Source organism: Bombina bombina, chromosome 7 (genome assembly GCF_027579735.1).
Source record: "Bombina bombina isolate aBomBom1 chromosome 7, aBomBom1.pri, whole genome shotgun sequence".
Taxonomy (NCBI): Eukaryota; Metazoa; Chordata; class Amphibia; order Anura; family Bombinatoridae; genus Bombina; species Bombina bombina.
In genome coordinates, this window is record NC_069505.1 from 502,561,517 (window position 1) to 502,584,549 (window position 23,033).

Genomic DNA, 23,033 nt, shown 5'->3' on the forward strand with positions numbered 1-23,033 from the left:
TCCTTCAAGAAAGGATACCAAGAGAATAAATCAAATGTGTTAATAGAAGCAAATTAGAAAAATGTTTACAAATGTATGCTTTATCTAAATCCTGAAATAAAAATGTTGGGTTTCATGTTCCTTTAAGGCAGAGGCCCATATTTATCAAGCTCCGTACGGAGCTTGAAGGGCCGTGTTTCTGGCGAGTCTTCAGACTCGCCAGAAACACAAGTTATGAAGCAGCAGTCTAAAGACCGCTGCTCCATAACCCTGTCCGCCTGCTCTGAGCAGGCGGACAGACATTGTCGGAAATCAACTCGATCGAGTACGATCGGGTTGATTGACACCCCCTGCTGGCGGCCCATTGGCCGCGAGTCTGCAGGGGGCGGCGTTGCACCAGCAGCTTTTGTGAGCTGCTGGTGCAATGTTAAATGCGGAGAGCATATTGCTCTCCGCATTTAGCGAGGTCTTGCGGACCTGATCCGCACTGTCGGATCAGGTCCGCAAGACCTTTGATAAATAGAGGCCAGAGTCTTCCAAGTCTGATATTCTATTCTATGATCAAATTGAGGGAACAAGAGAGTAAAATACTTGTTTTGAGATGTCAGAAATCTCAGAATTACTTATGTTAACATTACCTACATCCATTTTAAGTTCAGACTAGATTCAAAGCTAGTCCTGGCTTTTTTCTATCTCTGTTTTTAACTGGCATTGCTAGTGTTTTGGTGAAATATTTTTTTCCATATATAGTATAAACTGGATGTTAATTAAAGGGACAGTCTAGTCCAAAATAAGCATTCATGATTCAGATAGGGCATGTAATTTTAAACCATTTTCCAATTTACTTTTATCACCAATTTTGCTTTGTTCTCTTGGTATTCTTAGTTGAAAGCTAAACCTAGGAGGTTCATATGCTAGTTTCTAAGCCCTTGAAGGCCGCCTCCTCTCTCAGGGCATTTTGACAGTTTTTCACCACTAGAGGGTGTTAGTTCATGTGTGTCATATAGATAACACTGTGCTCACGCACGTGGAGTTCCTATGAGCCAGCACTGATTGGCTAAAATGCAAGTCTGTCAAAAGAACTGAAATAAGGGGGCAGTTTGCAGAGGCTTAGATACAAGATAATCACAGAGGTAAAAAGTGTATTTATATAACTGTGTTGGTTATGCAAAACTAGGGAGTGGGTAATAAAGGGATTATCTATCTTTCAAAACAATAAAAATCCTGGTGTAGACTGTCCCTTTAAGTGGGATGGTGGCGGTGAGTATGCAACCTTAGTAAAAGAAAATAAAAAGCAAGTGAAGGAGAAGAGGTGAAAATAAAAAGAGAGCCTACCTAGGTTTAGCTTTCAACTAAGAATACCCATCTAAATCATGAACGTTTAATTCGGACTAGACTGTCCCTTTAAAGTTTTTTTTCTTCTTTTTTTGTACACAAACCTTTTTGCTTCCTAAATTCATTTGCAAGACAACGCGCTTCCTCTTGGATTCTCTCCTCTATGCTTCTCTTTCCCATCCCAAAATTTCTCATTGTGGTGAGAGAAAATCGCCTGAGCTGTTTCCATCTTTCGCCATTACTGAGAATGATTCCTGCAGAGGAAAAAAAGAAAAGAAAATCAAACATCGAAACTTGCCGATAATCATAGTTTGATACTAAGGGGCTGATTTATCTCGTCGGACGGAAATGATTCGCTGTGGCGAACATGTCCGCCTGACATCACTAAATAACGACAGCATACGCTGTCGGCATTTAACATTGCACAATCATTTATAGTGAAATGCTTGTCCAATGCCGACCCCTGCACATTCGCAGCCAATCGGCCGCTAGAAGGGGGTGTCAATCATCCCGATCGTATACGATCGGGATGATTGCTGTCCGCTACCTCAGAGGTGGCAGATGAGTTAAGGAGCAGTAGTCTTACGACCTTTGCTTCTTAACTTACGTTTCCAGCGAGCCTGAAGGCTCGCGCAGAAACATCTGCTTCCGCAGCTTGTTAAATATACCCCTAAGTCCGCTAAGTATTACCTGTGATGGAACGTCTTCTCACGCTCCACCCCAAAATAATATTCAAATAGTCTAGTCAAAAATAAACTTTCATGGATCAGATAGGTAATTTTAAACAACGTTCTAATTTATTTTTATCATCAATTTTGCTTTGTTCTCTTGGTATTCTTAGTTGAAAGCTTTACATATTCTAATTTCTAAGCCCTTGAAGGCCTCCTCTTATCTGAATCTGACCGTTTTTCACAGCTAGAGGGTGTTAGTTCATGTGTGTCATATAGATAACATTGTGCTCACACTCGTGTAGTTAACTAAAAGTCAGCACTGATTGGCTAAAATGCAAGTCTGTCAAAAAAGAACTGAGATAAGGGGACAATCTGCAGAGACTTAGATACAAGGTAATTACAGAGGTAAAATGTATATTGGTTATGCAAAACTGGGGAATGGGTAATAAAGGGATTATCTATCTTTTTAAACAATAGAAATTCTGGAGTACACTGTCCCCTTTAATAGAAAAACGAAACCCAAAATGTTTCTTTCATGGTTCAGATAGAAGTACAAGTTGTTCAAAAATGTATGCTCTTTTATCAATTTTGCTTAATCTTTTTGATATTCTTTGTTGAAACAGCAGCAATACAGTTCTGGGAGCTAGCTGAACACATTGGTAGCTGCTTCTTGGCTAAGCACATTTGAAATTTAAAAAAAAAGTCAATTGGAAAGTTGTTTAAAATTGCAAATGGATTTCATGTCTCTTTAAGCATAAAACAAAATGTTGGGCTCGTTTTCATTGAGTCGATGAAAATGGAGCCATAAGCTACCGACCCGTCCAACAGCTAAAAGTAGTTTTACGGCTACATTTTAGTACCAGGTTTCCATTTAAATATTTTACGCATTGCGTGTAGGTGCTTGTTTCGTGTATGAGTAAGTTAATGTTGTGTTAACGTTTCCATCCAACGTTGGATTTCTTGAAAATCACTCATTGCTGTGGTAACCCGACCTTACACTATAGCATTTATGTATAAATGTCAGTGCTCCTTACCTGTGATTGCCTCTAGAGAGAAACATAAACAAAGATACACTGAATTAATTAACAAATTAAATTAATAATTTTATTTGTATTTAATTTTTTTTTTTCTTTATTACATTTTTAAATTTAATGAAACATGTAATATATACTGCTGCCCTAGGCATATGCTGTAAAGGACCAGCGGCCTATACCAGCCTAGAGGGTTGATCTGGTGGTCTAACTCTGGGCAGGCTGTGCCACCGGTCCTTCCCTTTCCCCTACGCTCTGCCATTAGGGGTCGTGACGGTTATGGATACCAGGCTGCAAGGATGATCCCTTCACCAGTTGGATTAATATGTTTTCCACCAGTTCCCCTTGTTTTTTGCAGTAGTTGAACTTTGCCCTGCAAGAGCTGATCGCTACCCCGCTTTACCTCCTTTCTGCCTGGCCGGTTCCCAGACAGAATCTTATGGAACTAAGTTGCTGGCTGGGTTCATCAGAGATTCGCCCTGGATTTTAACCTGGGTCGCTCCAAAAGCCCCTTGCCCCAGAGCTCAGCTCTTTTGAGGACTTAACATACAGTTGATGGACATGGGGTAGGGTAAACACTAAGAGGGAGCTCCCTCAGGAACTTGGAGTTTTTTGTTTTTTTTTATATTTGAAATTTTTATTGAAGTTTCAACAAGCAATGAAATACAAAATACGACATTTGTCCATCCATAAGGTTAGTAGCTGAGTATAACCCACAATATTATGACACATATAATATATTTGTGATTAGTGAAGGGGTAGCAGTTCCAGGCATCTAATTAAGTCAAGAGTTTTAGAACTTACAGAGATGATCAACACATTAGTAATTTTAAAAGTTCAGCCTTAATCATTAGAAAACCATGTTATGTCTAAAGGGGTGTCAAATATAAGTTTGGGCAAACTAAGATGAAACTTCATTTTATGTTTTAATAGTTGAAATCTGATCTCCACACCTATAGTATGAAAAAAGTGGAAGTTTCTAACTTGATGTGGGGAGTTAGCATTTAGAATGACCACAAGTAGGTCCAAGAGAACAGGAAGGAAGAGGTGTTGCAGTGGGCAAGAGCCACTCGAATTATGGAGGGGAAAGGGGGGGAGGGAAAAGCGAGGAGGACAGAGCCGACTGTATTAGGGCAGGAGGGTGAGTTTATTTATAGGACTATGTATGTCGTAGATATATAGAGAGCGATGACTAAAATAGGGATCCATGGGAGGTATCCCGCAAGCGATGCAAACCATTGCAAGGTAAGACACATATACCATGAGAGCTGAATATCTAGATGAGGTAGTAGGAGCATACTAGTGTAATGTAGTGGTCCTGTGCCATGAGAGCTAAAGATCTGGAGGAGATAATATAAGACACAGACCTACTAGTGTTATGTAGAATATATGTACCTTGAGAGCAAAATATCTAGAGGCAGTAATATAAAACACAGGCAAACTAGTGTAATGTAATATACATGTGTCATAAGAGCTAATTATCTAGTGGAGATGATACAAAACACATACATTTTAGGAAAGTGTAATATACATGCACCCTAAGAGCGAAAAATCTAGAGGAGGTTATATACCACATGAACAAGTTAGCGCAGTGTGATTCACAAGTGTTATGATAGTTAATCATCTAGAGAAAAAAGAATACAAGACACAAACATATTCGCCCAATTATTATAAGTGTCTAGAGGGTAATGTGAGGTGTAGTTATGTACAGCATTATCTCACCAAACAAGTCATTTTAACTGCAGTAGTAAAACTAGGTGATATAGGTTATCGAACTTATACGAGCTGTCTATATGAGTGTCCCTCATCTGGAGGAGGTGAAAGCTTGAACAGGAGTCTCACTGGATATTGCAGACGCTAGCGCTACTGTGTGCATCAATTCAGATTCTTATGTTTGGAATGTTACTGTAGGCTGCCTACCAGTGAATAGGGCTCTGTGACACCCTATGAGATGTGGGAATCACTGCCTACATCACTGCTGTTTAATGGTACAAAATATTAGCTAATACATTTGAAGAGGACAAATTATTCTGATAACCTGGTTTAGGGTGAAGGAAAAGTATGACATTGAACACTATGGCCATATGAAACTATCTCTAGACTGACATGGGGGTATATGGCTGACTATGGTTTATAAAATAATTGTACATCTATGCCAATACTCTAGTGTTGGGGCTGTCTCAGAATGTGCTAAGCAAGGAAGGTAATCTAAACAGTATCATATTTATGGGATGGTGCATCGCCACTATTAGTACCGGTCTGGGGAGGTTTAAAGTTAGAATAAGTTTGGAGTAATGTAGCAGATTTGTGGGCACGTGGGTGTTTGGAACCAAGCATATGTAAAGAAACATAATATAAATATAATCTTACCCAAACGTCACCTTCTAGGGACAACAAGGTATATAATACTTATAAATAATGGTAACAACCACATAAAACATTCAATCCCAATAGCTAAGATTTTAAAAGGAAAACTGAGAAACTAAAATCAACCTGTCTAAACCCCAGCTAAGATGTCATGAATTCTAATTAGAGATACATCATATATACCAACAAACAAATAAGATGGGATATCAGTAATGAACTCAATTGTAGGGGCCAAACTAAGACATGCACAAAAACTTGAATCACTGGGAGTCAGAGGAGAGGCCCTTGTGGGGTGGAAATTTCCCTTCTAGCCTACTCCAATTTTAACTTTGGCTTGGGGATCTCGGCTAGTCACTGGGTGAACTCCGCTGGTGAAGTGGATCATCTGCGAGAGGGGGTAATGAAGAGCTTTGCTCTCGTGGGAACAGGGCAGATCTGCAGTCCGGGCCCTTCTCCCCCAAGCTGTGAAGACTTTAGCTAAGATGCGGATCATCATTACCAATTGTCCACAGTGTGCAACCGCATCTCTCAGGATCTTGGGTGCGGTGGTCGTCAGAGCTGCCTGGGAGCGTAGGTAGAGAGGAGAGAGGGTCCGGGAGTGGTACCCGGTAATAGATAGGGCAGATCCCATGGAGCCTGACACAACCGCCGTGGTGTGGAGTGGAGCGCCAGAATGTGGCTGGATTAAGTCGCAATTTTCCGACTTTTGTGAAATGCTGGCTGAGACTCGACCGGATTGTCCCTCCTGTGTGCATTGATGTAGAGGCTGAGTCGGTAAGGAGTCTTCTGTGAACTTTTCCTCAGTGATGTTATAGAAAGTTAGAGGAGAGACGCCATCTTGATTGCGTAGCTCAATAAGGGTAGTTTGTAGGCCGTGGAAGTGTCTGTCGGCTTTGCGGCTTATGTCCTCCAATAGAGAGATAAGGCATGCTGGAAACTCCTCCATTTTGAGGGTGAAACAAGGGAACTGATACTCAGCTATGTGGGGTGCCAGAAAGTAGGCTAATCCTTTCAACGGGTATCTGGCAGTCTCTGCCGCAGTTTCAGCTGGCTGGTAGATTTCTATGTCGGCAGTTTTATCTTGGACTTAGGTGGAAAGACAATGTCCTGATATTATGTCCAGAACAAGGCACACACTATTTAGGCACTTAGCACGCCATAAATTATTATTTTAGATCTCTGTCTTCAGGAGCTCTGTAGTAGCACACCTTGTTGCCTCGGCGGTCGGCTCCGCCCCCCAGGAACTTGGAGTTTTTGACACCCCTTACATCGGACTGTTCCGGAGTACTTTTACCAGGCTGCTGCTCTGGCCCCCAGTAATGTATCATCTCGCTTTTTGGACTGTGACATCTGGGGACCAGGAGCTCTCCAAAGACACCCTGGAATAGCCGCCGCTCCCTTGGAATCACCCCCAAAAAATGACCTATCTATTGTGGGGATCTCAATTGTGTATAAATACTGTGAGTATTGTGTGAATAAAGGAATTCTTGTTTCACCTTAATACTGGCCTTGTCTGGTTATTAGGGTGGGCTACTTGTTAAAATAACTTCCAGCTCTACAGCTACAGGTTCCAGGGTTGGAGAAGGTCTCTTTTGGTGGAGATACCCAGTCGGGGTGTCCGGAGTCCATCACATTTGGTTAGCAGTGGTGGTATGTTTTCTTCTATCTGGAACATTCAAACCGGACCCCTTCAGATGGAGCATTGATACTCCGGGCTTAAAAGGAGTACCCTGAAGGACTTGCTGGAAGCTCATGGACAAGTGGCCAGCAACAAGCCAAAAGCATCTATCATTGCAGAGATGGTGGAGGTCAACCAAGCCAGTGATCATACCAGTGAGCCAGGCAGTAGCCAAGGCAGTGATCAGGCTAGCGAACCATCAACCAGGGGGACCAATATGTCTGAAGTCCAGCGGTAGATACAGTGGCGGCTGGCCCTGCATAGGACCACCCCACCACAGGAGGTAATAACCCAGATTATTGCCGACACCAAGATGCTCTTCTCAAGATGCTGGAGGTCTAGAAGGCTGTGGGGGGAGCTGCACCTGCCGATCTGAGGTCCACTTCACCCCAAAAGAAGTTACCCAATATAGCCTTCTGTGCCTTTAAAGACGGAGAAGAAGAAATTGATCTGTACCTCCAGGTATTTGAGACCCAGTGTGAGCTGCAGGGCATTGACGTGGCAGACTGGGTTACCCTCCTGATCGGAAAGCTGTCTTGATATGCGGAGCGCATCTTGGCCAGGTATGCCATCAATCCGGAGGCTCATCGTCTCAAGTTCCGGAGCCTGAGAAGGAGAGAGGGACAACCCTTTACCGAGTGGACCCACAAGTTAAACCACTTCCTGAACTACCAGTTCTCGGGGTGCCAAGTGACCACCCTGGCGCGAGCATCACAGCTCATCCTTCTCAAGCACTTCTACGACCACTCCCCGCTGGATGTAAGAGAATGTGCCCAGGATCAGAAACCCCTCACTGTGGATCAAGCAGCAGTTCTGGCGAACCAATTCCTAGATGCACGCTTTGTCCCGAACCTCGACCAGTGGTCCCTCCCCCCTGCAGCGCCTCATCTTACAGCAGCCAGCTGGTACTCTTCAGCTCCACCAGCTGAACCCCTCTCTTCTGGCCCCATTCCAACCCGGAAGATGGGAAATCAGTGCTACGAGTGTGATCAGGTGGGCCATGAACAGTCCAATTGCCCACAGAATCCTCCTCTTACCAACTGTACCCGAGCACCCGCTGGAGTTACCCGAGCCAAAGCCCATTGCTTGGAGTCAGTAAGCTCTGCTAATCCAGCCTCTTTTATCAAGGAGGAGTTTGGGGTCTTACATGAGGTAGACCTGGTACAAGCGGCAGCTGGCGACAATCGTCTTCATCATCGCCAGCCAGTGTGGATTCATGGCCATCAGGCCCAAGGGTTATGAGACAGCAGAGCCACCATTACCCTTGTCCAGTCACAAATTCAGGTCACAAATCCGGAACAGACAGGGAAATCAGTTGTAGTTCGTGTTGCTGGTGGTAAGGTGCTCTGAATCCCCACAACACAGGTCCACTTGGATTGGGGTGCCGGTTTCCGTGCTGTGGAGGTGGGTGTCATGGGCCATTTGCCAGTCAAAGTCCTCCTAGGAAATGACCTGGGTCATTTCGCCTCTTCCTTCCTTATGGAGGCCACCACGGATGTTTACCCTGTTACCACCCGACGACAAGCCAGGCTCCCCGCTGAAATGCTCGAGGATGGGACCCAGGTAAGCCGCTCTGACTCAACTGTTTTCCGTACAGATTCCCCTGTTTCCTGGGCTTCCCCCTCTGACTTTGCCCAGGAAACCTTAGTTGACCATACTTTGGCCCCCTACCGAGAATGGGCAGGGAACTACTCGGTGGGTTAGGTGGTGACCAATTTGAATGGGACTGAGGACTGCTTTACCAGGCTACCGAGGGTGATGGGAGGAGGTGGGCACCCAAGAGCCAGTCGGTGGTACAGCAAAAATATTGGATTACCCGGGCCCAACACCGACTCACTCAGACTTTCTTCTGGCCAGGGATTACGGGGGACGTTAGGCAGTACTGCCGCACTTGTGACACTTGTCAGAGAGTGGGAAAAAAAGGTGACCATTTCAAAGCTTCCCTGCATCCTCTCCCTATCATTAATGAACTGTTCAGCAGGATAGCTGTTGACATAGTTGGACCATTACCCCAACCCAGTCACACGGGAAAGAGATATATACTGACAGTAGTGGATTATGCTACCCATTACCCGGAGGCAATCCCCCTAGCCAATATCCAGGCAGAGACTATAGCCAATGCTCTGCTCTGGATGTTTGCCGGATTGGGTTTCCCCCAGGAGATTATCTCAGACCAAGGGACTCAGTTTACTGCTGATCTCACCTAGCAACTATGGAGGCTTTGCGGGATAAAACCCCTACAGAGCTCCCCATACCATCCCCAGACTAACGGGTTGTGCAAGAGGTTTAATGGGACACTGGCAGGTGTAGGGGATATAAAAATAGACGAGCAAATAGGGGCAATGCAGTGGGAGCAAGTCAGGCAGGTGCTAGAGAACCAATATATGTTCTCCACGAACCCTGGGTACACAATTGTAGCGGTGCACCAGGTGGAGAGCCTGGGACAGATGCCCTTACGGCAGCCAGTGTACCTGGTCTTCGATTTAGTTAGGAAAGGCATGTGCAGCAAGATTAGGGAGATGCTTGATACGGGGGTTGTCGAGCCGTCCAATAGTCATGGGCATCCCCGGTAGTGCTTGTGCTTAAGCGGGATGACACGACCCGCTTCTGCATACACTACTGTAGGCTTAATGACCGGACCATGACAGCACCTATCCTATGCCCCGGGTGGATGAACTATTAGACCGCTTCACCCGGGGGTAACTTCTTGACAACGTTAGATCTTTGCAAGGGTTACTGGCAGATTTCTCTGGACCCGGAATCTATTCCGAAGTCTACATTCTTCACCCCATTCGGCCTGTACCAGTTTAAGGTCATGCCATTTGGTATGAAGAATGCTGCTGCGACATTTCAGAGGATGGTAGATCAACTCCTCGATGGCCTCCAGGAGTATGTCTGTGCATACTTGGATGACATTGCGATCTACAGCGATACCTGGGAGGAACACTTGGTCCACCTAGGTATCGTATTGGACCGCATAAGGGCTGCGGGTCTGACCCTGAATCCAGACAAGTGCAAGGTAGGGGTGTCGGAGGTCCAATACCTTGGACACCAAGTGGGATGTGGGAAGCAGAGGCCGGAGCCGGCCAATATTTAGGCAGTTGCTAACTGGCAAATAAAGAGGTTTCCTCTGCCTCCCACACACACAGCTCCCTCCACAGCAGGGCTGTCTTTAACACAGGGCAAAAGGGGCAGCTGCCCAGGGCCCTGTCTTTGTTGAGGGGCCCAAGAGTCCTAAAAAAAATATTTTTTTTTGTTTTGTTTTTTCATGCCAGACTGCTGTCATGGGACACACACACAGTCAGTGCTAATACTGTCAGTCAAAAGTTCTCTGCTTATATTTATTTGTGAGAAACTGTGCCAGACCGTGCTGTTGTCATGTGACATGCCAAGCTAGTGCCATGTGCAGCACTAAATGCTAAGCCCTAACTCGACATCCAGCCAATCCCACTGCACCATAAAAGGTCCTGCTGGGGTTACCACAGTTACCAGGTAACTACTCTAGTGGTGGGGATTGTTTCTGGGTAGGGCTGACTGTATGTGCATGCAGCAGAAAGCTGGAGTGGCAGGCAGGTGAGGATTTGAGCATCTGTGCAGCTGCACACACTGCTCTCTTCAGTCTTGAGGTTGTGTGACTCGTATCACACTGTATCCATGCAGCCTTTGGCAGACAGCATCCAGACAGCATCCAGTCTGCTGGCCCCCTTAGCCCTGCTCTTTCTGCTGTGGCCCTAAGATCAACTAACTGAAGTTTGTTAGGGAGACAGTGCTTTGTAGAAAGGTGTCAGTGGGAAGAATAAGTGAGTGCACACATGCCCCTCCCCCATGCAGCATTGTCTAGTACAGGATGAGAGGGAACTTGTACCTAGCAAAGAAGTGACATGTGCTGCTGTGGCTGATGTATAGTGTCATGCTGATGCTTCACACATTAAGGTAAGGTTTATTTTTATAGTTTTTTTCTCTCTTTCTCAGATTTCACAGCTTCCCATACTAATTTTGCTGTTCCAGTCAGTAAACTTATATTTGTCTGCACCTCCATGCTTCCTCCTCAGTCTTTACCTTGCTTTGCTCCTGTTGGCTGCCCTAAATCTCTTTAACCAGCTAACCTCACACCAAAATCACATTCAAAAGCATATTAAATTAATTCACAGTGGAGGAATGTATATATTTATTTAATTATTAGTACTGCTTAGGTCCAGTTTCACATATTGCAATTTATTTCATTTTTTTAAAAATGATTAGCCCAGCAGTGGGTGATCCACTGCTGGGCTAATAATTTAAAAACAATTATAAAATAAATTGATTCAGTTGTTTTTTGGGATGTTGGGGTAGAGAACAAAATTGCATGGGGGGGGGGGGCAGAAAATGTTTGCCCAGGGTCCAGTCAATATTAAAGATGGCCCTGCTCCACAGTATCTTAAATAAAGATAAATATCATCCCGTATATAAATATATATATAATATTATAGAGAGGTTCTCTTTGACAGACACACTCAGTTACACACCTTATATACAGATATATAACATAATAGAGAGGTTCCCTCTGCCACACACATACACACAGCCTCCCCATTACCTTATATACACAACTCTCTCCTCAGTACCTTATCATATTGCAGAACGGTCCCCTCAGTCTCACACTAAAAGAGATGGTTGCAGCTAGATCCCATCCGGCTGAAGGACCTGTGATGTAACGTTAGGGCTTTGATTTTATTGGTGCTTTAGCTGGAAGGGACCAAGCCAGATAATAAATTTGTCATAAAAATTATTTCTGTTATGTGAGCTTGTTGCTGTGTTTGATACACAGGAGGCAGTGTGACAGCTAGGTCTGATGTGTGCACTCAGAGGTGAGGAGGGTGAAAAAAAAGTACCTGCCTGCACTACAGCTGCATTAGAGCAATGATTCTCCTGCCGCCCCCCACAAATCTGCTGCCCTAGGCAAATGCCTTGTGTGCTTAGTGCATAATAGGCCTTACACTTAGACTGACGGAGCAAAAAAATCTAAATAACATCACTGGTGAATGTGATGTTTCTTGCTTACCGTGACCACAGAAACACAGCGTGACCACCACCAGCACCAACCTAGCCTTGCTGCTTCTTTCCTCCCTGCCTCACCTTGCTCTGCTTGCCCTTCACTCAGCTCTCACTGTTCCCGTGCACACAGCTGCTGCTGGGACTCTGGGTGGGAGGAAGTGATGAGTGTCAGGGAGCACTGAGCTGGAGAGGCTGGCTGGATCAATCAATCAATCAATCAGTCATCATTAGCACCGGCTGCTCACATGTGCTCTCTCTCTTTGTTTAGCTACCAACTGCCGGCCCTGGCGGGCCAATCCATTCCTGACTGCGGGGTGCTACCACAAGTTTGTCCCCAACTATAATATCCTGGCCAAACCCGTGACCGACCTGACCAGAAAACATCTACCTCAGCAAGTCCTGTTGTCCCCTGAGTGCGAAGCTGCCTTCCAACAACTGAAAACAGCATTAGTCTCTGCCCCTATTCTGGCTGCTCCTGACCCCTCTTAAACCTTTTTGTGTCCATACAGATGCATTCATGTTCAGGTTGGGAACAGTCCTGAGCCAGGTGGATGAGGAGGGCCATGAGCACCTGTAACCTACATCAGCTAAAAACTACTGCCTAGGGAAGTGGGCTATGCGCCAGTAGAGAAAGAGTGTTTGGCGCTGGTGTGGGCTCTCAAGAAACTACAACCATATTTGTACAGGAGATCGTTTACAGTGCTCATGGATCATAACCCCTTGGTATGGCTTAATAGGGTTTCCGGGGACAATGGACAGTTGTTGAATTTTAAGGGCCTTGCAGCCCTTCAACTTCAACAATCAGTATCGGCCGAGAAAGAGCAATGCTAATGCAGATGGCCTCTCCCGGCAAACTGAATTGGAGTAACTGTACCGGACAGCCCCAAGCCGACCCATCAGGATCTAGCCGGGTCTGCCGGACTATGAGTCAGGGGGGGGAGCATTGTCATGAACCAGCGGCCCTTTACCAGCCTAGAGGGTTGATCTAACGGTCTAACTCTGGGCAGGCTGTGCCACCGGCTCTTCCCTTTTCCCCTTCGCTCTGCTGCAAGGACGATCCCTTCACAAGTTAGATTAATATGTTTTCCCACCAGTTCCCCTTGTTTGTTGCAGTAATTAAACTTTGCCTAGAAAAAGCTGATCACTACCCGCTTTACCCCCTTTCCGTCTGGCCGGGTCCCAGCCAGAATCTTATGGAACTAATTTGCTGGCTGGGTTCACAAGAGATTCCTGCTGGACTTTAACCGCTCTTTTGAGGGCTTAACATACAGTTGATGGACATGGAGTGAATACTAAGAGGAATCTCTCTCAGGAACTTGGGGTTTTTGACACCCCCACCTCGGACTGTTCCTGTGTACCTTTACTGGGCTGCTGCTCTGGCCCTCAGTAACGGATCATGTTGCTTTTTGGACTGTGACATTTAGGGACCGGGAGCTCTCCAATGACGATTAGCCACCGCTCCCTCAGGATCACCCCGAAAAGACAACCTATCCATTGTGGAGATCTCCATGTGCCTATGGCCTTTATGAAGGCGCCATACTGATGGCAATAGTGTATAAATACTGTAAGTTTTGTGTGAATAAAGGAGTTATTGTTTCACCTTAATACTTGTCTTGTCTGGTTATTAAGTTGGGCTACTTGCTAAAATCACGTCTAGCTCTACAGTTACAGGTTCCAGGGTTGGAGAAGGTCTCTTTTGGTGGAGATACCCAGTCGGGGTATCCAGAATCTGTCACATATGCCTAGTTGGAATTTTGGAGATATGCGCTTGATTATATTTTTATATGTAAATACATAATGATATTTAAATAGGAACATAACTCCAAATACCTGGGACATCAAAAAATATTACATATAACAATAATTAAATAAAAGAAAATACTTGTAGTGTTTGAAAATTGTAATATCTCAATGGAAAAGAGGCCTCAAAAAGCTTATTTTTCCTCTTTTACACCTAGTTGAGCATTCCATAATGTTTGAAACCTTATTGACAGCTTCCAACAGTGTTTTATCTGGGCGTTCAATGGAAACCAGATGTAAATTTGCACTTTTCGGCTTCTATTATTTTCTACGGGTTGCCTTTAATGATAATGGAAAACACGCTATCGGAAATTGACAATAAACTTAACCGATTCCAACAACAGTTTTTTTCGTTTTGTGAAATTGCTGCTTCATGGAAACGAGCCTTTAGTCATTGTATAGTGAATAAATCAAAAGCAGTCTTACAAACCATGTGAGTTTACAGTCAACCAGCAAAGAAGTGTTAATAAATTACAGTTTAATACGAAAAGGTAACAATACAGGGAACACAATTACTGTTGCAGTTATAAAATACAAAGGAATAAACATAAATAAACTAAACTTACAGCCTTTAATTGCCCATGTTTTAACCAAATCATGCATTAGCTGCTGGCGTAGTAGGAGAGGCTATAGCCAGGGTACTTTTGCAGAGCTAATACAAAGTCCAGTTTCCTCTGCTCTTAATCTGCTAGTTAAAGGGGCACTTTGCTTGCTAATTTTAGACTCACTATCAATGTCCCATAATGCTGTGCTTAAAACACCACAGGAACCCATTACTGGCCTAATATCAGACATTTTTGTTACCAATCCTCTCCTTCCCAGGATTAGGTGCAGGCCTGACCTACCCCCATAGGCAATACACAAATGCTGCCCCACCTTACATCTAGGTGCTTACAACTGGATGTTCACCCTAGGCAGAATCCATATCAGGTTACTAAAGTGAACACCATTTTGGATTTTTCTTCTATTTAAAAAGTGACCATAAATCAAGGGGACGGCTGGTTTATTACATTACCACAAGAGATGGATTATTTACCGTAACCCTTAAATAGAAGCTGTGCAGCAGGTGCCTCTCCTCTATTGCCAAAAATGTCTGCGTTGTCTACAAGAGCTTCCTTGACTGCATCATAACCAAACAAGATAACAGTTGGTCTTGGCCCCAAATAGACAGTGAACACAGATCCATATTCCTTTGCAAGCTGCAGAAAACACAAATTTGCATTAAAGTGAAAAAAATAAGGGAAGATATCAATTTTGAATGAATGAAGTATATAGGTTTCTACATATTTTTTCTTTTGGTAGATTTTATGTATAATTTTCCAATTTCCCCCTTCCGTTCACAAGTTGTGCATCTAATGAAACAACACCATATTTTGAAAAACAAAAAGCTAATTAACTAGGCCAGATTACAAGTGGAGTGAAGTTTTTGCTGGTGTCGGGTAGCGATCGTATTAAAAATTGATTTGTATTCCCCATAGAAGTCACCCTACTCGCGCGCAAACACGATCACATGTTCTAAAGTGCACTAACCCAACATGAAAATATTAATAGTTCACATTCCAATGTTCTTCACGTAGAAGAATATGCTCTATTTATTTATAAATACATATTTTTTATTTATATATATATATATATATATATATATATATATATATATATAAATAATGTTTTTTGCACAAATATATATAAACAGATATATACAACACACAGAGAAAACCCAGCACTCACTTACAAGCTCTCAGCTAAGATTTAAAAGCAAAAATGGAAAGGTTAGTTACCGCATCTGGCCAAATGGGACAAGCCCAGGTACCTCGTCAAGGTCCTTTCCAATACCTGAGACCCTAAAACAGCCACACAATGCAAGCTTTCAAATCCAAACAAACTGGGAACAAGGGAAGGGTGCACAGGAATATGTAATCACCCTAGACATATACAAAACACGGAAGGGAACTGCACTCTCATACTGGACCGGGTACACATCCCATGACCCTGCAACATGCTCAGCCCTGGGTGCCACTGGCACTCACAGGAAGCTGTGCTGCTCCCAGAGTCACAGGCAGTTAACCCCAGTCAGGTCTGGGTGCAAGAACCATAGGGAAAATTACAAAACAAATTAATACAACAAGGTCTAACCTTTCCATTTTTGCTTTTAAATCTTAGCTGAGAGCTTGTAAGTGAGTGCTGGGTTTTCTCTGTGTGTTGTATTAATTTGTTTTGTAATTTTCCCTATGGTTCTTGCACCCAGACCTGACTGGGGTTAACTGCCTGTGACTCTGGGAGCAGCACAGCTTCCTGTGAGTGCCAGTGGCACCCAGGGCTGAGCATGTTGCAGGGTCATGGGATGTGTACCCGGTCCAGTATGAGAGTGCAGTTCCCTTCCGTGTTTTGTTTATGTCTAGGGTGATTACATATTCCTGTGCACCCTTCCCTTGTTCCCAGTTTGTTTGGATTTGAAAGCTTGCATTGTGTGGCTGTTTTAGGGTCCCAGGTATTGGAAAGGACCTTGACGAGGTACCTGGGCTTGTCCCATTTGGCCAGATGCGGTAACTAACCTTTCCATTTTTGCTTTTAAATCTTAGCTGAGAGCTTGTAAGTGAGTGCTGGGTTTTCTCTGTGTGTTGTATTAATTTGTTTTGTAATTTTCCCTATGGTTCTTGCACCCAGACCTGACTGGGGTTAACTGCCTGTGACTCTGGGAGCAGCACAGCTTCCTGTGAGTGCCAGTGGCACCCAGGGCTGAGCATGTTGCAGGGTCATGGGATGTGTACCCGGTCCAGTATGAGAGTGCAGTTCCCTTCCGTGTTTTTTAAACAGATATATATATATAGGAGTATCTATTTATAAAAATACAAAGAACGTGTTCTGCTATGTGAAGAAAATTGGAATGTGAAATATTTACAGCACATACATAACAATTTATTAAAAATGAATATTCATAAATATGCTTTAACATGTTATTTACTTAAAGTGATGTTAAAATCTCCGCTTTTTAAAATCAGATCCAGAATGTTAGTGATATTTTAGATGGAGTTTTATTCAACAGTTGTAATGAAGATGCGCTATTTTAATATGGATATGAAATTCAAATACCCCACGCTCTGCCACCCACTTCAAAAGTCAATTTTTCTGTGCGCTAATTGTTTGAATTGTTGTCCAATCAGCGATATCCCCATATGGCACTTTTGTTGTAGCTAAATTCAAATCATTAGCTCACAGAAAAATTGACTTTTGAAGTTGGCGGCTGAGCTCAGGGAATTTGAGATTCATATCTTTATTAAAAAAAAAGTAATTTCTAGCGCAACTTCATTACAACTGATGAATGAAACGCCATCTAAAATATCACTAACATTCCGGATCTGATTTTAAAAAGGGGAGAGATTACGGTCACTTTAACTGCAAAGGGCTCTAATGCACTTGTATGTATGTCTATATGTGGAGAGAAGTTGCGCTCAATCTTGAAATTTTCTTGAAGAAAAAAGGCACTCCAGGCACGTAGTAAAAAGTAAAAACAACTTTTATTCCAAAATAATTAAAAGAAGGACAAAGTAGTGTAGTCCAGCAAAGAGCCAGCAGTGACTCCAACAATCAGGTTGATGAGCTGATCCTCACGCAGACATGTTTCGTGCGTTTGCGCACTTGATCACTGCTTACCTGAGGATCAGCTCACTCACCTATTTATGACTAAGTTGATTACCAGAAATTTGCATATTTAAAACCTGATTGTGTACCTATATCCACAAGTCGGGCTACTTTAATTATAATACCGGTAGCTAGGAAAAAACATAAAAAGAGTGTACAAAGGGATAATATTGGAAATACATGACATGAGATAATCTGACCATTAATTTGAAAAATTGCTATATATAATGTGAGCTAAATTTCCTGAAATTGCCAAACTGATAAACTATTAGGATACCAACTGTTACAATTGTATATATTTAAACACATTTTTTTCAAGTAGATCTAGACTTAGTATATATGTTAGTTATGTAACAAAAAAGGAAAATCACACTGCCAAAGAAAAATAAAGGTGTCATGTCATTACTGTGACATATAAGTTATTTAATAAGACTTTAGATAGACATATATTAGATAAATACATCTAGGTCACGTCTAATGTTTAATCCTTCTGGTTCACTAGTCTGTAATTTAAACATCCAATAAATTTCCTTTTTATTGAGTAGTGACTCTCTATTTCCACCTCTTCTCCACTTGGTAATATGGTCAATACCCTGTATTCTTAATGATGATACATCTGAGTTGTGAATTAGTTTAAAGTGTCTTGATATGGGGGTATCACTATCTTCATCCTCAACTGACCTAAGATGTTGCAGGAATCTGTCTTTGAGGGATCTCTTGGTTTTTCCTGTATATTGGATATTACAAATATCACATGTGAGAAGATAGACTACATGTGTAGTTGCACAATTAATGAAATATCTGATATCATACTCTGTGTTAGTTGTGCTTGAAACAAATTTATCGCCCTCATGTATAAAGTTACAAGTTTTGCAGATGTGTCGTCTGCATTTAAAACATCCCTGTCTTTGTTTAAGCCAGCATCTGTTTATCTTGGGTTTGATATCAGAGGGGGATAAATGATTAGAAAGAGTTTTAGCTCTTTTGGGAATGAAGTCACATCCAGACTTTAAAATCTCTCTGATGGTAGGGTCTGAATACAGAATAGGAAGAGAATCTTTAATGATTGTACATATTTTGTTATATTCTACACTAAAGGTAGTTATAAATTTAATCTTATTATTTTCATTCTTTTTAGTCTTTGACTTGTTGTGTTTATATTGAAGCAACTCAGTTCTTGGGATTTGATCGACGCTTGCTTTAGCTTTTAATAATAGGCCCTCATGATAACCTCGCTGTTTGAATCTTTGAGTGGCTTCACTGGCCTGCTTGTGATATTCTGTTTCACTGGTGCAGTTCCTTTTAATGCGAATATATTCCCCTTTGGGTATGCCTCTTAACACATGCCGGGGATGACATGATTCAAATTTTAAAAGTGTGTTGCCTGCAGTTTCCTTTCTGTACATTTTAGTCTGGATAGTAGATCCAGTCTCACCGCCTTGAACAGTGAGATCCAAAAAGTTCACACTTTCATTGCTGTGAGTGCCTGTGAATTCTATACCTAATTGATTACAGTTGAGGTAATTACAAAAGCTATCTGCCTCAGTTATGTCACATTCTAAGATGAAAAACAGATCGTCTATGTAGCGACAATACTGGATAATCGATCCCTTGAATGGATTGCTATCTCCAAAGACGTGGGACAGCTCCCACCAACCCATGAATAGGTTGGCATAGGAGGGGGCAAATTTAGCCCCCATAGCAGTCCCACGTCTCTGGAGATAATAATCAGTTTGAAACATGAAAAAATTGTGGGTAAGCAAGTATTCAATTGCATTCAGCAAGAAGACCTTAGTTGCTTCTTCAAAGTTATATGATGAATTAACAAAAAAATTGATAGCCATAAGGCCCTTTGAATGCTCAATAGACGTGTAAAGAGATGTCACATCAACAACCATTAACCTATAGTTTGGTTTCCATTCAATGTTAGCAATTTTTTTGATAAATGAAGTGGTGTCTTGTATATAACTAGGAAGTTGACATACTAGAGGTTGTAGGAAAGTGTCAACGAGTTCAGACAATGCTTCGTTCAGGGACCCTATGCCAGCAATAATGGGTCTGCCTGGAGGGGAAAAAGAATTTTTGTGTAATTTGGGGAAATGATGAAAAATGGGAGTTACTGGATTGGATATTAATAATTTTTCTTCCACAGATTGAGTAATAATGTTATTATTACGGGCATATTTAATAATATTCCCAATCTCCCTCTGAAACTTGTTAGTAGGATCTTGTGTCAATTTTAGGTAAACATCTTTTTGACTTAGCTGCCTTTTGGCCTCTGCAATGTAGTCAGTTCTGTTAAGAACGACTACATTGCCGCCCTTGTCAGATGGCCTAATTACAATATTGTCATTCTGTGTAAGCTCCCTGAGAGCTGATTTCTCTTTATATGTTAGATTGTTACATTTTCTATTACCTTTATCTGTCACTTGTTTGTCTAGTTCACGTAATTTGATCTCTACCGTTTTTTGAAAAATATCAATCACTTTTGAACGTGTCTTAAAAGGATAGAATGTGCTTTTGTTTTTAATGTGTTTTAAAGATATGTCCCTCTCTTGTAAATTATCATCTTTAGTGTCCTCTCCTTCTTGTAAGAGAAGATCTAAATCTCTCAAGGTGTTAATTTCAGAAAAGTTAAGATCAGATATAGAACCTACATTATAAATTGCTGCATCATATTCTTTAGTTAAGTCAGGTTCACTTTCTGCATTCCCATCCTTCTTGTAAAAATGCTTTTGTAATGTGATTTTTCTGGCAAATCTATTAACGTCTAAGATGGTTTCAAAAACATTGAAGTGATTGGAAGGCACAAAGTTGAGACCTTTAGACAACAAATCTATTTGTGCAGTAGTTAAATTTACAGAGGATAAATTAACAACATTTTTGTCATTTATGCATATTTCTTTCTCTCCTTTTGAGACCTGGTTGTATATACAGATCTCATTTTTTTCTTCTTCTGTGTTTCCCTTGGCTCTTTTGCCACGACCTCGACAGCCTCTGTGTGTTGTTTTTTTCTTACTTCCTGTGTGGCCAATTCCTGTCCGTTTTTTGACTGAGTAGAATTCTCACTGTAGTATTGGACATCAATTTCTTGGAAGACTGCTGCTGCCTCTTCTTCTACTTCATTAACATCACCGTCAGAAGAGTCACATTCATATTCAGTGTCTGAGAATGTGACACTTTTCCCCTTTTTATTTCCTTTACCATTCATTTGTTTGTTCTTATTTTTGTTATTTCTTTTATATCCCTTTCTTAGTGTATCTTCTTGTGTCCATCTATACACTTGATTAGAGTCATAGTCCCTTTTGTCACGTATCATCTTTCTAGATTTGAATTGCCAGAGTTCTCTTTTAAACGTATTCATTTTTAATTCAAATTGTTTGTCGTATTTCTTAAAATCTGGGTCATGTTGATATTTCTTTAGTAATATCTGTGTATCCTTAATCTCTGTTATTAAAGCTGATCTTTGTTTTTCTTTATATGTCACCAGTAGCTCAATTAGGGCAAAAGAACATGAATCCAAAATGGAATTCCATTTTTCTATGAAATCAGGATCAGTTACAATAAATGAAGGAAACTTTCTGATACGTAGACCCCTGGGTATGCGCTTGTCTAATTTATATAGTTTGAAGGACTTGATGTCAAGATCTAATTTAATATCTTTTTTTCTGAGAGCGTCCATATCAAAAAATAGACTGTCCAAAGTGTGAGTGATTTCATTATATGTATCAGGTGTATCATCCTTAAAGTCACTCAACACATATGCATTTTCCATTTTGTCTGATTAAGTTCCTCTGTTTTAGGTAATCCTTACTGGTGATATATTATTGAATAAAAAATATGTATACTTTTAATCTATGTGCTTAAAGGCAGCAGATAAAGTAAATCCAACATTGACAGCTTTAAATGTGAGCAGGCCTAAATGATCTTATTGTGATGTTGTTGGCCCAATTTCTACAGAAAGCAGCAATAATATATATATATGCAGTGTTATCTGCTTTATTGAAAAAAGATTTTGGTGGCTTTGTTGCAACACAGACCCAATATATTCGAAATTGTTCTAGATACCTTGTTGGCTATAGTACGCGATTCTTTTAAGTACTATGTAAGCCTCCAAATACGTTAAAGCAAAAAACGGCAATCCTAGCCGCTTACAGACTTGTGGAAAGTGGTGAAAAAAAGTTATATAGAGTATGCTGGCTCAAGATATATAGTCAACAAGAAATGCCCGGTAGTTGAATGAAACATACAATCTGTTAAACCCACCTCGTCTTCAGCCGGTTACAAAAACATAAGAAAGTGTAGGTGGTGATATATTTGATACTATCGCATCACAGCATAAGAAATCAATTCCAAAGATCACTCACCTACTGACGCCAGTGATGGCTGCACATGTCACAGTGAAGCAGTACGGTACACAGTTCCAGGATAATCACTGTTAGGTGCGCTCCTCCTGAGCGTTCGTTGAGAAAGGATAACCCGGCACACAGGAGAGTGGGCGGGGGACACACCCCCTAAACGAATCCAAGCGCTTGGCTGCAAACTTCAGGCGTGTCTGCCACACACGCCACAGGCAAAGCCGAATACACCAATCCAAGGAGAGAAGTTGCGCTCAATCTTGAAATTTTCTTGAAGAAAAAAGGCACTCCAGGCACGTAGTAAAAAGTAAAAACAACTTTTATTCCAAAATAATTAAAAGAAGGACAAAGTAGTGTAGTCCAGCAAAGAGCCAGCAGTGACTCCAACAATCAGGTTGATGAGCTGATCCTCACGCAGACATGTTTCGTGCGTTTGCGCACTTGATCACTGCTTACCTGAGGATCAGCTCACTCACCTATTTATGACTAAGTTGATTACCAGAAATTTGCATATTTAAAACCTGATTGTGTACCTATATCCACAAGTCGGGCTACTTTAATTATAATACCGGTAGCTAGGAAAAAACATAAAAAGAGTGTACAAAGGGATAATATTGGAAATACATGACATGAGATAATCTGACCATTAATTTGAAAAATTGCTATATATAATGTGAGCTAAATTTCCTGAAATTGCCAAACTGATAAACTATTAGGATACCAACTGTTACAATTGTATATATTTAAACACATTTTTTTCAAGTAGATCTAGACTTAGTATATATGTTAGTTATGTAACAAAAAAGGAAAATCACACTGCCAAAGAAAAATAAAGGTGTCATGTCATTACTGTGACATATAAGTTATTTAATAAGACTTTAGATAGAATGAAAATAATAAGATTAAATTTATAACTACCTTTAGTGTAGAATATAACAAAATATGTACAATCATTAAAGATTCTCTTCCTATTCTGTATTCAGACCCTACCATCAGAGAGATTTTAAAGTCTGGATGTGACTTCATTCCCAAAAGAGCTAAAACTCTTTCTAATCATTTATCCCCCTCTGATATCAAACCCAAGATAAACAGATGCTGGCTTAAACAAAGACAGGGATGTTTTAAATGCAGACGACACATC

At 41.7% G+C, this 23,033-nt stretch overlaps 1 protein-coding gene across 1 annotated transcript in view; it reads right to left on the minus strand.

Annotated features, from left to right (window-relative positions):
- The window catches only part of LOC128666891 (cytochrome P450 2C8), a 135,523-nt gene that overhangs the window by 43,475 nt on the left and 69,015 nt on the right, over positions 1-23,033 (minus strand). The window contains exons 3-4 of the mRNA XM_053721701.1: positions 14,932-15,094; positions 1,419-1,568 (exon numbers count right to left, since the gene is read on the minus strand). Of these exons, the coding sequence (XP_053577676.1) occupies positions 1,419-1,568; positions 14,932-15,094 (313 nt within the window). The remainder of the gene's footprint in view (positions 1-1,418; positions 1,569-14,931; positions 15,095-23,033) is intronic.